Here is a 16,365-nt window from a genome sequence, read left to right as displayed (position 1 = left end):
TCTAACATAGCAGTAGCCTCTATAGCAGTGACGTCTAACATAGCAGTAGTCTCTATAGCAGTGGCCTCTAACATAGCAGTAGCCTCTATAGCAGTAGCCTCTAACATAGCAGTAGTCTCTATAGCAGTATAGCCTCTAACATAGCAGTAGTCTCTATAGCAGTATAGCCTCTAACATAGCAGTGGTCTCTATAGCAGTAGCCTCTAGCATGGCAGTAGTTGTCAATGTTTCTCTATAATATATAATTCTGATATTACTCAGGATTGTAAACTCCATATATACCATTTCGGGGGAAGCTCATATACCCGGACTATGCAAAACCCACATGTGATTGTTTGCGACAGTGGATCAGGAGGTAGAGCAGTCGTCTGGTAATCGGAAGGTTCCCGGTTCGATTCCCACTTCTCCCCGGGCAGCGTGTCGAAGTGTCCTTGAGCAAGACACTTAACCCCCTAATTGTTTCTGATGAGCAGGTTGGCACCTCCGCCATCGGTGTGTGAATGTGTGAGTGAATGTGAGGAACAAAAATTGTAAAGCTGCTATATAAAATGCACCAATTATATGGCGATGTTGGCCGAGGGAATGTAAACACTTTATTCCTGTTCCTGTTGGATCCTGCGGTCTGTGTGATCTCCATTTCCATGCAATGTCCTGTGTGCTCGTGGAGACAGAGGGATAATATCAGCGATCAGGAAATTGAGCTGCACACCATATCCTGAATAAGACGATGATGGGGATATTAGCTACTATCCGTAATATTAAATTAGCATGAGAACGCACTCATATTCAAGTTTGTCATAAGCGGGATTATGGGCTTATCCCCCGGCTGTTGTGTACGGGATACGGCGCTGAGCGTTGTACCAAACCCCGAATACTTCTGTATCATGAAATATAGGAATAAACATACTCATTAATGATAGTCTGACAGCCCCCCCCACCAAGCCCAGACCGAGACAGCACACATCAGAACAGAACCATTCATCATCACTATAATTACTATTGCACAATGTGTGTCCCAATTACAGTAAGTCATGCTTCATTGAGTCTAAACCCCATTGCTTCCAGGTCTGTGCCAAGAGCTTGTCTCTGTCAGCGCAGTGACGTGCCGTAGCTATCACACACACACACACACACACACACACACACACACACACTGCATGCCCCTGGAGAAAGTGTGCAGGTTAATTTGTTCCCCTATAAAACATGTGCTTTTATGTAAATGCAGCTGTCTTGTAACTGTAATATTTAACCTTTATTGTGATTAATTGCTTCAGGATATGAGCAAATCTGCCTGTAAAGTAAGACTACCCCCGGGTCCCCTAAGATTGAATGTACAGAACGCACTAATTGATTTTCATCTCTGTATAGGCTGACATCTTGTTGTTGACTCGCGTGCCTGTATAAGTGTCGCGTTTTCTTTTCTTTTCTTTTTTTCTTCCTCGATGTGCATTAACGTGTTACTGTTCAGAAGTGTGTGTGTGTGTGTGTGTGTGTGTGTGTGTGTGTGTGTGCACGAGCGAGTGTACACGTGTTGGCGTGCGTGCACTGTGTCTACGGCTTGTTAGCTGAGGTATTAATAGTGCCTGGTTCTCTGAGGCAGAGAGAGGTGTCAGAAGGAGGCTCCCTTGGTGCAGACAGAGTTGACAGATAACTTGAGGCGTGTGGAGGGGGGGGGGGGGGTGAGAAAGAAACTGTCTCTCATCTCCCCCCTTTCTTCCTCCTCTCTCTTCTTTCTCTCTACCTCTCTCTTAAAGGTGCACTTCACCATATAAAAAGACACAGCTGATTTATTTGACACACGGAATCTCACATTATCGGTATATCAGTGAAGGAGATGACATCACTGGTGAATGTGGCCACCAGTGATGTCATCAGGGACAGTGAATCCTAGTGTTGTGTTTGGCTACAGCTCCATGAAATGATGTAGATAAAAAATAAATAGCAATTGTAACTGAGGGGTACAATTCCCTGACTGTATTGATAAGTATGGTATCATTAAACCACTACCGCTTTATGTACTTTAACTACTGGCCATACAGTACACGATATCTAAATATGATGAACACTTTCCCACCATGAAACCAGGTCCACACAAAGGTAATAATCCAATATTTAATATATAGCAAAAGGTACATATAATATTCACCATTACATTTATGATTTGAATGCTCTTGTAAGGCAAATGAGTACTCGTAGGCAAATCAACACTGAATGTCCAATCTCTGGTTACGCAGGAAGCAAGTATACAACCTGGCTCTTAGGGAATCATAACGATGGCACACTTAATGATTATAGCTGGATATACTGTAGGGGTCCTCCCGGTTGTAGGCCGGTAGGGGGGGTAGGAGAGCCGTCGGCAGTATCCCGTCTGGTCAACGATGTCTAGGGAGACTTCACGTACAGAAGACAGTGCAGTAGAATCTTGATCCACAGATGAATACACCTTGGCTCTCTTGTAGGCTGTAGCTGTAGCTGTAGCTCCACAGTGAAGAAGAAGCGAGGCGACCTCAGTCTGGTCTGAGCGCCGTCTCACCTTGACTCCTTTCGGGGTAAATCCAACACTCACCGGTGTTGGCGATTATCCGCTCCACAAATCAAAGTACCAAAGCAAATATATATTCCATGCCGCATAGGGCTCAGCAGTTGTCGGGTAGGTAATCCAATGTACAGGTCCACTCGGTCCTCGCCTAGAACTCCTCGGATGAAAGCACCACGTGTGGTCTGCCCAACCTGGTTAAGACTCTAGATAACACGAGGAAGCGATGGGGGTGCTGCTCACTTTAGAACTCTAACCGCACGATGCACCATACATAAGACTATTATTACTTAGTAGAAATACGGTGCCAAACTCTGACAATTCAGCTATTAATTCGCACGAGGTCTCAATGCTATTCTAAGGCCAAACAGGCCATACTACACCACACGCGGTATCGTGGGGTGAGGCTTCACGTTCTGTTACTTAGTTGGGTAAAGGACTAAGGGGTAAGAGGTCTTCTACATTTACTTGCGCCATATTTATATGCACGGTGAACAAATAGTGCCACTCTCTTTTCGGTAGCCGTATTCCTGCGCAGAGCCGGGGCTAGTAGGGACATGTTTCGTCGGTACCATTGAACTTGACTCAAGGGGCCTGTCTCCTGGCGCCAGGTCCTTGTCCAATGAGAGAATGAACTATTATGGGCTGTAGTAGACTAAAGGGATATTCCGTGTATATGTACAAGGAATATACAAGGGATATCAAACGATATACAAATACTATTCAATATATATCCATAAATAAATATATATATTCGGTTTAATCTGATCCTTCACAACAGCCGCCCCCTAATTAGTCCCACCTAATTAGCTAAGCAGAGACAGATTAACCGCACTGTCCACTACTCAATGTCCGCTGTAAGGGTCAGTCAACGCACAAAGTCATAGGGTCATGGTCGTCATCGATAGTATCGGGGAGCCTTGGCAGTTCTATTAGCCTCGCCACGGGTCGGGTGTAAGTCCGTCCTTCGACGAGCACTTCAGCTGCTCGGACCTTTCCATCGGCACCGGTGATCACTTTGCTTACGCGGCCAGCCGGCCACATAGCTCGGGGTAGTGACTGGTCGATAATCATGACGACTGTTCCTTCTGTCAAATTGTCTCTCTCTTTCACCCACTTCTGGCGGGTCTGTAGAGACGGCAGGTAGTGGAGTAGGAAGCTGTTCCAAAACTTGTCAGCCAGTACTTGACTGTACCTCCACATTCTTCGGCCGTTCGCTTCTTCAGGCCTGTACATTGTCTGGGGTAGCGCGGGGTCCAGCCGCACCATCAAGAGTGTGTTGGGGGTGACTGGGTCGACATCTGCTACATCACTTGAGACGTAACCGAGGGGCTTTGAGTTCAATACTCCCTCGATCTCCGTGAGGACTGTCATTAGGACTTCTTCCGCCACAGTCTGGGCCCCAAGCACGGCGTACAGGGCTGTCTTTATGGAACGTACTTCTCGTTCCCAGGTTCCACCGAAGTGAGGTGCGTTCGGGGGATTAAACTGGAAGTCAATCTGGGATGGAGCGAGGTGGGTCTTAAGTTCTGGGCCCATAGCTTGGAAGCTCTCTCTCAGCTCTCTTTCTCCGCCTTTTAAGTTTGTCCCGTGATCAGACAATAATGTAGACGGTTTTCCTTTCCGTGATGTGAATCTTCGGAAGGCCATAAAGAATGAGTCTGTGCTCATGGTTGGAAGGAGTTCGATATGTATCACTCTGGTGGTCATGCATTTGAATACAATACCCCACCGCTTCTCGGTTCCTCTTCCTCTCTTTATATACAGCGGGCCGAAACAGTCCATACCGGTGGAGTGAAAGGGCTTGTCGCCGAGTCGGAGGCGACAGGGAGGTAGGTCAGCCATCCGGGGTATACTGGGCTGCGCGCGCCACTTACGGCAGTCTAGACAGGTTCGCTGGAAGCGCCGCACTGCTTCTCTCCCTTGCAGTATCCAATAACGACGTCTGATCTCCGCGAAGACTCTCTCTGCCCCTGCGTGGTGCACATCCTCGTCGTATTTCTTTATGATCAGCTCTGTGACCTTGTGTCGGCTGTTCAAGACTATCGGGTACTTGACGTCATCCGGTAAGTCTGGGGCTCTCCGCAGACGACCACCCACTCTGATGAGACTATGGGCGTCACTCTCGGGTGCCAGGTGGAGCAGTCTGCTGTCTGATGGGACGGGCTTTGCTCCCTGTAGACAGGCTAGCTCATCGGGGAACGAGTCTCTCTGGGCTCGTTGTAGTAGAAGAAGTTCTGCTTCTTCGTAGTCAGCTGCTGAAATGTCAGTTGTGGGCTGAACCTCTGGGTGGTGCCACAGAAATGTCTTTAGCTGCGCACTCTCTAGAGTGAGGCAATCGTCTAGATCGGGGTCTGTGGGGACGAGTGTGTGTGTCAACCCACAGAACATAGGTTTCTTGTTCTCTGCCTCCTCTTTACTCGCCTCCCGTGGGGTGGGTGTAGGCCACTCTTCTTCCGGGAGCTTGAGGAACTCTGGCCCGTCACTGTAGAGGTTGTGACGGGTGAGGTCATCCAGGGACATTCCCCGGGTGATGACGTCAGCTGGGTTGTGTTTGGTGTCCACATACCTCCAGCTGGTTACTTCTGTTAACTCTTGAATCTCGGTGACTCTGACTCCCACGAAGACCTTGTATCTGCACGAATCAGACCGGATCCATGTGAGTACGGTCGTGGAGTCTGACCACAAGATTGTTCTTTGCACCGGGATGGTGAGTTCACGTTGGATTAACGTGGTGAGCTGCGCTCCTGCTAGGGCTGCGCAGAGCTCTAGACGCGGGATAGATTGTTGCTTTCGTGGGGCTATTCTTGAGCGAGCCAGGATGAAAGCAGTATGTATTTCTCCTCCCTCCTCTCGGGCACGCAAGTAGGCCACTGAACCATAGGCTACTTCGGAGGCGTCGCTGAATACGTGCAGGTCGATCTTGCATGTCTCTGGCCTCACTGTGGGTGGGAAGTAGCTGCGGCGTATGTTAACACCTGGGAGTGAGCGGAGTTCCGTCTCCCACTCTCTCCATGTGGATGCAAGGTGTTCGGGTATGGGATCGTCCCAGCCCTGGTCCTTGTCCCATAGCGCTCTTACAATCATCTTTGCCCTGGTGGTGTAAGGTAGAATACATCCCAACGGGTCATATTGTCTGGCGAGTGTTCTGTATACACTCCGTCTGGTGGTCGGTATTGCCGTCGACCTTCCCTGCTCCTTGGTCAGGGGTTTGTGTCTATAATGGAGCGAGTCTGTTTTGAAGCGCCAGACTAGTCCTAGTGTCATTTCTTGGGCTTCTCCTGGGATGGTCGCCATCCAGGTGTCGCTGCTCGCGGCCTTGTCCTCGGGGGAGAGGCTGCGCAGTACTTGCGGGTCGCTGCTGGCCCACTGCCTGAGATCAAAGCCGCCTTTGATCAGGGAGGCGCGGAGCAGCGCACGACGTCGCCAGTCAATTTTCTTTATGTGTCCCGCTGTGATTAGTTTGTTAATCTCAGCGCGGTACACAGCTTCTTGAGCGGGGTCTTTGGCTAGGCGCCGCTCTGTGTTCAATAGATACCGCTCCGTCGCCTCTTTTGTGGCGTGAAAGGTGGGCATTCCCTCTCGCCTCAGGAGTGGAGTTGCGTATCTCATCACTCCGTTGACGTTGACTCTCTTTGTCCCGTGCTCGAGGAGGGCTATAGCGTAGATATCTTCCTTAGAACGAATGTCTTTCTTTTTGTTCTTAAAGGGCATTGTCTCTAGTGTCCATAGCCTCTCGACATGCTGCAGGAGTGTGGTGTCTCCTTCTGTCGCTCTGGAGTGGAGGCAGCTAGTGGCTGCTGTTCGGTTAAGAGACTTGGCGAGGGGGCCTTGTAATGTCCATCCTAGGCGGGTCTCGACTGCTGCAGGACAACCTCTGGGTCCTGTATGGACCCGGTCTATCGGGACTATGAGGTCTGCATGGTCGGAGCCTATCAGCAGGGTCGGGGTGGCGCCGTCTATGAGCGGGATAGGGAGTTGACGCAGGTGCACATATTTATCCATCAGCTTGGCGATGGGGTAGGTGTACTGCGATAGTCCTATTTCTTGGCTGGTGAAAGCATTAGTAATCCTGTACCGTCTCTCTGGCTGCCCGCTTGCTGCGATAGTGAAGGAGACATTCTCGCCCTTTATCGTCTTTAGATCTCTTCTTATTGTCCGAATCGTCATCTGGTTCTCGCTCCCCCGCAGCCCCAGCTGGGCCGCAGCGGACGCGAGGAGAAGGGTCTTCTCTGGCCCGTCATCAAGGACGGCGTAAGTGTCCATGACCTTATCTTGGTAACTCAGTGTTACACGGACCACCTTTAAGAGCACCTGGGCGCCGCTGCTGCTAGCGGGGTCAATGTACATAACACTTGCCTTTGTGCTGCTGGATGGTGCAGGCTTTCTTTTGTTACTGTCGTGTAGGACATCTAGATGGGCTCCGTCACACCGACTACACCTCTTCTTTAGGCGGCACTCGGCTGCCATGTGACTGCGCGCACATTGGTAACAGCGCCTGTTGGACTTTATCCAGTGACTCACTTCTTCAGCGGTCATCTTCTTGAACTGGTCACATTGTGACAGCCAGTGTTCCTTCTCGCAGTACGGGCACACCATCTTCCACTTCTCTTTCATCGAGGGGGTACTGTGGTTCTTGCTGCTCGGTACTGATTCTGATTGGTGCATGACAGTCACCGATCTTCGGCCATCGTTTACTCTCCTAGGTCCCTCTCTGGAGCTTGGTGTGCTCCGCACGAACGTATCCAGCCGTAGGCTGCTGACTTCTCTCGCCAGGAAGTCGGCTAGGTCTAGGAGGGATGGCTCGGGACCGTTAGGATCACGGTGGTCTCTTTGCCGCCTGAAGCGCTCCTGTCGGGCGGGCGGCAGCTTCTCTAAAATCCTCTCGACGTTCGAGTTTGCGTATAGTTCGTGCATACCCTTTTCTCGTTGCGCCCCCAGCATCCCTACCAGGGATTGTACTTTGATAGACAGGTCGTCTAGTGAGCGATTGTCTGTTGCTGGGGGTAGGCGGTCAATATGCCTTATCTCTTGTATTACGTAATCCCATATACGTCCATATCTTTGGTCTAGTGCTGCTAGAGCCGCTGTGTATGGGGTAGTAGAGGTGGCATAGGCCAGCGCTATGTTGTGCGCTCTGGGCACTTTCAGGTGCTTCAATAGGATCGCATACTTGTGGCGTTCATCAGCTACATCCACCATCATTGTCTCTAAGCACATCCGTAGCTCCGTGTACTGTGCTCGGTTCTCATGGGTGAAGTCTGGAAACGTCGGTGTGCCAATGTATGACGCCGTGGATGGCTGGCACATCGGTGAGCGTTGGAAGAGAGGCCTCCTGGGCGAGTCTCCTCTTACGCCTCTCGGTGGGCTGGTACTGGCAGGGTACCATGGCCCGCTGGTCCAGGTGCTATTCCTCGGGACTGGTCGTGCGTAATGCTCACCCGTGAATCGAGTCAGGGGTCTGTAGCGCAGCGCCGCGGGGGTATAGCCTGGGCTGTACTGGACCTCCTGGTCCTGGGGAGTAATGTGCTGCTGTCGGGCTTGACTCTCCTCTTCTCCCTCTTCTTCCTCTGCCAGGTCTTCTAGATCCTGTAGTCGTCTATTTAGCCTCTCCGCGGTGTCCGCTGTTCCTTCCTTGTAGCTGGGTCTCACTTGGACCGGTCGGGGAACGAGTTCGGAGGGGGGTGTGGGCTCTCTCTGGCGGTCGGGCTCAGGGTCGCTTAATCGGTTAGGGGAGGGTGCCCTTGACCCGTGTCTTGACGAGGCCCTGGAACCCCTTGTGGAGGGAGGGGGTGTTGCCCTGGTGATCAGCTGCTCCATTAGCTGCGCTTGTAGTCTGTCGCGCTCGGCTTGTAGTCTGTCGCGCTCGGCGTCGCGCTTGGTGAGATCTGCTTCTCTTTGGGCACCGGCAGCGGCACGCTGGGTGTCGGCCCGGTCTCTTGCCATATTCTCTTCCGTCTGAAGGCGTCTCAGCTCCAGACGTATGTGCTCTTCTTCGCTCCGTTGCTGTGTTTGGAGTCGATCGCGTTCACCCTGAAGTCGATCGCGTTCACCCTGAAGTCGATCGCGTTCGGTAGAGGCTGCTAGGGTGGCGAGGGAACGCCTGTGACAGCATCCTCTCCGCTTCGCTGGGGGAAGACGCTTGTTGAGGTGAGCCGCTCCTGGCAGTACCCGTTGGGGATGCGTTCCCCTGTGGGGAGTCCTGGAGTTCTATCTCCTCGGCGCTCTCCTCCTCTTGTTCCGTGCAGAGTTCCATCTCTGAAGGGTTGTCTTCCTCCCGGAGCTCTTGGGGGACTACTTCTTCGGTCTTGGCAGGGGGTAAAGTCGTGTCAGTTCCCTCCTGGTCCCCACCGTGAGCTTGGTCAGTTACATTAGAACCCACTAGGGCCTCTGTGGTCGGGGTATCCTGGTTGATAGGGTCGGACATAATTTTACTTTCTACTTTTACCGCGTTTACCGTTTGTAGAAGACTAGGTAGTATACTGGCAGCGTAGTCCTCTAAGTACTGAGGTGGCTGTCGTCTACGCTGCGGGCGTTCTACTTTAGGAGGACCGTTTCGTGGAGTGTTCATCATAGGCCATTTCAATATTAATACCACTATATTAATATTACACTGATTACCCTCCGGCTCGAAGGACCAATTGTAACTGAGGGGTACAATTCCCTGACTGTATTGATAAGTATGGTATCATTAAACCACTACCGCTTTATGTACTTTAACTACTGGCCATACAGTACACGATATCTAAATACGTGTGGTCTGCCCACCATGAAACCAGGTCCACACAAAGGTAATAATCCAATATTTAATATATAGCAAAAGGTACATATAATATTCACCATTACATTTATGATTTGAATGCTCTTGTAAGGCAAATGAGTACTCGTAGGCAAATCAACACTGAATGTCCAATCTCTGGTTACGCAGGAAGCAAGTATACAACCTGGCTCTTAGGGAATCATAACGATGGCACACTTAATGATTATAGCTGGATATACTGTAGGGGTCCTCCCGGTTGTAGGCCGGTAGGGGGGGTAGGAGAGCCGTCGGCAGTATCCCGTCTGGTCAACGATGTCTAGGGAGACTTCACGTACAGAAGACAGTGCAGTAGAATCTTGATCCACAGATGAATACACCTTGGCTCTCTTGTAGGCTGTAGCTGTAGCTGTAGCTGTAGCTCCACAGTGAAGAAGAAGCGAGGCGACCTCAGTCTGGTCTGAGCGCCGTCTCACCTTGACTCCTTTCGGGGTAAATCCAACACTCACCGGTGTTGGCGATTATCCGCTCCACAAATCAAAGTACCAAAGCAAATATATATTCCATGCCGCATAGGGCTCAGCAGTCGTCGGGTAGGTAATCCAATGTACAGGTCCACTCGGTCCTCGCCTAGAACTCCTCGGATGAAAGCACCACGTGTGGTCTGCCCAACCTGGTTAAGACTCTAGATAACACGAGGAAGCGATGGGGGTGCTGCTCACTTTAGAACTCTAACCGCACGATGCACCATACATAATAGACTATTATTACTTAGTAGAAATACGGTGCCAAACTCTGACAATTCAGCTATTAATTCGCACGAGGTCTCAATGCTATTCTAAGGCCAAACAGGCCATACTACACCGCACGCGGTATCGTGGGGTGAGGCTTCACGTTCTGTTACTTAGTTGGGTAAAGGACTAAGGGGTAAGAGGTCTTCTACATTTACTTGCGCCATATTTATATGCACGGTGAACAAATAGTGCCACTCTCTTTTCGGTAGCCGTATTCCTGCGCAGAGCCGGGGCTAGTAGGGACATGTTTCGTCGGTACCATTGAACTTGACTCAAGGGGCCTGTCTCCTGGCGCCAGGTCCTTGTCCAATGAGAGAATGAACTATTATGGGCTGTAGTAGACTAAAGGGATATTCCGTGTATATGTACAAGGAATATACAAGGGATATCAAACGATATACAAATACTATTCAATATATATCCATAAATAAATATATATATTCGGTTTAATCTGATCCTTCACAACAGCAATACTTATAGGGACTCAACTTATCATTGAGCTGTAATTAACACAACACAAGGGTGCCCCTGATGACATTACTGATGGCCATATTCAAACTCATTTACCAAATGAATGTGTGCAAAACGCGTTTTTTTTTATGTGTGTGAAGCTATGTGCAAAATAAATCAGCATTGTGTTTTAGTGAATTTCCCTTTTTTCTGTTTTTCTCTTGGGATTTTTTTTTTAAATTAATACATTCTTTGTACATTTTGTTACCGTTTGCTGTTCAGATGTTCTGTAACAGCTTTTTACCCCTCCATCTCTCCTGTGTCTCATCTCTATCTATCTATCTATCTCTCCCTCCTCTCTCTCTTCCTCCCCCCTCTCTCTCTCTCCCTCTCTCTCTCTCTCTATTCCTCCCCTCTCCCTCTTCCTCCCCTCTCTCTCCCTCTATCTCTCTTCATTCCCCCCTCTCCTCCTCCTCTTTCTCTCTCTCTCTTCCCCCCCACCCCCCTCTCTCTCTCTCTCTCTTCCTCCCCTCTCTCTCCTTCTTCCTCCCCTCTCTCTCCTCATTCTTCCAGGTGGGTGATGAGATCTTGGAGATAAACGGCGAGAGCACCAAGGGTATGAAGCACGCGCGTGCCATCGAGCTCATCAAGAGCGGGGGTCGGCACGCCCGCCTGGTCCTCAAGAGGGGTGACGGCTCGGTGCCCGAATATGGTGGGTCAATCTACGAAAACATTCCCTTCTCCCCCATCTTCACGCCCTGAACCGGGAGCCGAGGACGGGGGTCGGTTAGGGTCAAGGTGGGGGGGGGGGACAAGGACTGATTTGCACCGATCCCCCCCCCCAAGACCCTACACCAGCCCTGGGCTGGGTGTTTCCTGGGTCACTCTCTTCGGTGGAGGTGGGGGTAATGGGGGTGTTTCTGTGGGTTCTGTCACCCTTCTGCTGTCACCTGCTCTCCGATTTACCATGTCACCCTCTCACACTGTCACCTTTCACCTTCATCTGGTCATTGGGCCACTGAGCAAGGCACTCTGCTGGGACTTTTCGGGAGAAAGGTGGTGGGCTTAATTGCAATGCCATGAGAGAGAAAAAACAAACAGTTTTAGTATGTGGGGGGGGGGGGGGGGTGCATTTTGAATGCCGGAGCAGAAACAATCTTGTGTTTTTGGTGGGTAAGATGTGATATCGATGCTATGTTTAGGGTTTGAAGGAGGGTAAAGATGATGACGTGGGAAAAGCATCTCACAGCTTTGGATATAGGATGAACATATTTATGATATTTATTGAAGGTGAATGTAAGCTACTGAACTGTTGGGGTCTTAAGTTTGAACTGTACTCTGACGAAAAGCATTCCGATGCTTTGTGTTTTTTTTGCCATTTCAATGAAGAATCTCACTATATGCCGTGCTCCATATTATTCACTAATTCGTGGATTTATTTGCACCCACTGTCTAATCATGTCATTGGAAAGCTGTGACGATATCGACTCCACCCATCCTCATATGAAACAAAGTTTAAATCCATCGCTCCACTTATATAGACGTTTTTGTACAGTGATGAGAAGATAAGAGGCATTTTTACAAGTATTTTTGTTCCATGTACAGAGCCATGAATCCACATATTAACGGAGAAAAGTCTATTGCTGCATGAACTTGTCAAACGTGTAAATCGATTTTTTTTTTCATTTAATTTTATATCCATTTTCCATAATATTTATGGAATGTTTCTTTCTTTTTTGGTATATCGTATTGATCTGTTTTGATTGATAGTCACAAGTCATCATAAATGCATTGTTGTGTTATTTTTTTGTTTTGTTTTTGTTCTGGTGGGGGGGGGGGGGGGGGGTATTTGTCTGAGAAAAGGTTCATTCATGATTCATGTGATTTCGTTGCGCTTTAAGAATGTGCCGTCTTACCTGCACCAATACGACATCTCTGTGAGCTTGTATATTTTTTACCATTTTTGTACTTTTTAGTTTACACACCATTCTGACTGTTTTCTTTCTTTTTCTGTTGGCAATGTAAACCTGCTTCATACGGTGTTCTTGTGGGTGCGTCAGTCTCGCTGAAGGGGTCTCTGCTGCTTCCATTAACGTGTGTGTGGGTGGGTGGGTGGGTGGGGGTGTGTGTGCGCGTGTGTATGTGTGTGTATGTGTGTGTGTGTGTGTGTGTGTGTGCGTGTGCACAGGCTTGGCTCCAGGACTTTCTCTGTAACTGATGATTTTGTTTTCACTGAAGGGTTTTGGGGCAATTTCCTGGACTGTCTGTTTTCTTTGAATGATTCAATGATCAAATAAAACACATTTTTCCATTAAAAAATCACCACAGACAGTAACTCTTCTTTTGGTTCTTCCTCACTGTTGGTTGGAAAGTTGGTCTAAACTCGTTGCTCTTTCTCTCTCTCTCTCTCTCTCTCTCTCTCTCTCTCTCTCTCTCTCTCTCTCTCTCTCTCTCTCTCTCTCGCTCTCTCTCTCTCTCTCTCTCTCTCTCGCTCTCTCTCGCTCTCTCGCTCTCTCTCTCTCTCTCTCTCTCTCTCTCTCTCTCTCCGTCTCTCTCTCTCTCTCTCTCCGTCTCTCTCACTCTCTCTTCCTCTCTCTCACTCTCTCTTCCTCTCTCTCTCTTCCTTTTCCTGTTTTGTGCTGGGCTCTATTCCTTCTTCAGGGGTGGTTGCTCCCCTTCTCACTGCATGTATGAGAAATGACAAGATGGGGGAGTCTTCTCTCTTCCAAAATCAGACCACGGTTTGTAACTGCCCTCCCCTCCCTCTCGTCCGTCTCTTTGTCTCTCTCTCCCCCCCCCCCTCTCCCCTTCTCTCCATCTTTCTGTGTGGCGTGTCCTCGACTCACCCATGGCCGTGCTCCGCTCCATGCATAAGAATCCATTCACCCAGAATGCATTGCCAGTTTTCGCCGCCCGTCCCATTAGTTACCGCCACCCATTAGTTACCGCCACCCATTCGTTACCGCTGTTGTCATGCCGACTGACAGGAATGGATTCATGCATACTGTACATCTTCGCTAAGCGCATTCCGTCTCGCGTTCTGTCTCGAGGAGAGCCGGGTTCAGTCTGTGTTCCACGTTTGTTTGATTGGTTGATGGGAGAGAGTAGGGGACACTCGCTTATTTGTCAGTGGGTGGGGCTTGGGGGGGGGGGGGGGGGCTGTACCTCAAGCTCTGTATGCTAAATACTATATGTAGTATTGATACTGTGGTAGTTGAAGAAGTACACAAAGTACACGGTCCAAGTAAAAGCGAAATGACCCTGATAGAATAGTACTCGGCTCCTTTTTTATTTGTGATCATTTCTGTTCAGTGAAATGACGGACATGGAAAAAGTTTCCTGAAGCCTCGCGGACAACAAGTCTGTTTTCATGTGAGGAAGATGTTCTACACACACTTTATACAGTGGACCTTTTAGGGATTCAAATCAACAGCGAGCGTTACAATAGAATATTATTGATTTTTTTTGTGAAACAATTTTAGTGATGATAGTTTCGTGAGAGAGTTCAACGTCCCTTCAACCAATTAACTGCGTAACCAAACTGAAAACCAAAAGTCACAACACAAAGTGCAATACAATTTGAACCCCAACGTACATCTGAGGCACCGGTTCATACTGCGATAAACTCATTACTCAGTTTTCAGATCTCATCCGTAGCATTTTGTTTTGCTTTTAAACATTTTACCAACTCAATCAAAGTCATCACGAGAGAGCATGAGCGCATGGCCAGTACATGTGAAGCAGCCTCATCGACGCCGCTGCGCGTTTGCATTGTAAACCAACCATCGATCCAGCCATCCCAACCGATCCAGTCCCATTCGACCTCAGTGAACCCAGGTAGACACACTGGGAGAAGGTTGGTCTTCCAGCTTTGGCTGCTCCACAAGTACATCGCTACCATGTTGTTTTCCTAATACATACGCAGTAATACGTTACCATTGGCTGTAGCTATGCCATCTTAACTGTGAGCCATCTTTGCTGGCATTAACATGGGGCTACTGTGGCTCGGGCAGGTAGAGCAGTCCTCTGCTAATCCGGGGGGTTCCTGGTTCGATTCCTGTTCCTCCCGGGCATCATGTCAAAGTGTCCTTGAGCAAGACACTTAACCCCTAACTGCTCCCGATGAGCAGGTCGGCACCTTGCATGGTTGCCTCCGCCGTCGGTGTGTGAATGTGTGAGTGAATGGGTAAAACATAAGGACCAAATTGTAAAGCGCTTTGGATAAAAGCTGCTATATAAATGCACCATTTACCATTTTCCATTTAACATCGGAATGGCTTCCATCGGTAATGTTGCCGGCTTCATGGCTGATCTCTGAGCAGCGTTGTTACTGTGTGGTTACTGTCGATGGTTGTTTGATGCCTCCCTCCCCTCCTCTGTATGTCACATTGTGTTCCAGACACCGCCGTCGACGGCAGCGGCGCAGCCACAGGGTTACCAAACGCTCCGGAAGTGAGCGCCGTGCCCCTCACCGGCGTGCCATCGGAGTCCAGCTACCCACCAGCACCCCACCAACCATCCCGGGGCCACGGCACCGGCAAGCACCACCATTCCAAATCCCGCCACCGCTCGCCCGACAAGAAACACAAGGGGGGCAAGAAACAGAAGAAGAAGGGGAAGGAGAAGGAGAAGGGGAAGGAGAAGGGGAAGAGCGGCGCCCGGGATGCCCACCATCCCTCCGGCGGCGGGCACCACCATCGCACCGGCCGGCACCGCTCTCCCGAGAAGGGGCGCGGCCGGACGCGCAGCGCGGAAAACACCTTGGACGTCCACCACGGAGGGCGGCGGCACGGGCGCTCCCCTGAACGCCACCGCGGCCACCACTCTCACCATGGCCAGCGTTCACCGCAACGTTCTCCCCACCGTTCACCGCACCCTTCACCGCACCGTTCACCGCACCCTTCACCGCACCGTTCACCGCGCCGCCACGGGTCCCCTCACCGTTCACCGCAGCGCCACCGCTCCCCTCACCGCTCCCACCATCGCTCCCCCGCCCGCCGCCGCGCCCACTCCTCGGACCCCTACCGGCAGCACACCTCCCCGGACAGACGGAGGAGCCAGAGTAACGAGAAGCCAAACTGGAACCAGGCAGTATTGAAGGGGCCCCCCAGGGCCCCTGAACCTAGCCTTCCTCCTTTCGACGAGAGCGTCCTCCGGGAACCGCTGACGCTGGTGCGTCTCAACAGGGAGGCCTCGCCGCGCCGCCTGCCCCGGGGGGAGCTCTACGCGGAGGACAGCCTGCTCCTGAGGGCCTCCTCCATGGAGAGGACCTACCGGGGAGACAACCTGCTCAGGGAGGCGGCGACGACGCGCGGCCAGAGGGGGGCCTACGGAGACACCACCCTGCCCAGGGTGCGCACTCCCGACTCGGACTCGGCCTACAGGAGGTACAGCTCCCTGCTGAGGGGGCGCTCGCCCGAGAGGAGGGAGGGGGAGGGGCGCTACGCCAGCCGGGACGCCTCCTCTGAGCCCCGTTACAGAACCCGCAGCCTCGGAAGAGACATCTCCCCGATCAGGAGCCCCGGGCGGGAGGAGAGGGACGTGGAGGAGGACGAGCAGGACGAAGAGGACGACGATGTTATGGTAACGGCCAAGGTGAGGGAGTACTACAGCTCACTCCAGTCACAGCCCAGCCGCGCCTCCAGACCCCCACTTCCTGAGCCCAAGAAGAAAACGTACAAGGAGAGCCCCAAAGACCTAAGCATCTGATTGGACGTCTGTCAGCCGATCACAGTCGCCACCCATAATGCACCAGAAATGCTCAACTCCCATTTCCACTTGGTGGTTCACTTGCAGAAATACACCCAATTTTGCGCATGCACACACAC

General features: G+C 50.7%; 1 protein-coding gene across 7 annotated transcripts in view; it reads left to right on the top strand.

Moving 5' to 3' along the window:
• Positions 1-16,275, top strand: part of magi1b (membrane associated guanylate kinase, WW and PDZ domain containing 1b) — a 424,255-nt gene extending 407,980 nt beyond the window's left edge. For all 7 annotated transcript variants that reach the window (XM_084316721.1, XM_084316722.1, XM_084316719.1 and 4 more), the window contains 2 exons: positions 11,111-11,249; positions 14,937-16,275. In XM_084316721.1, the coding sequence (XP_084172847.1) occupies positions 11,111-11,249; positions 14,937-16,246 (1,449 nt within the window). In that variant the 3' untranslated portion in view covers positions 16,247-16,275. The remainder of the gene's footprint in view (positions 1-11,110; positions 11,250-14,936) is intronic.
• Positions 16,276-16,365: the final 90 nt, after the last annotated feature.

Source organism: Notolepis coatsorum (genome assembly GCF_963971535.1).
Source record: "Notolepis coatsorum genome assembly, chromosome: 6".
Lineage (NCBI taxonomy): Eukaryota > Metazoa > Chordata > Actinopteri > Aulopiformes > Paralepididae > Notolepis > Notolepis coatsorum.
The sequence above is the reverse complement of the archived record's forward strand: the minus strand, read 5'-3'. Positions and strand labels throughout refer to the sequence as shown.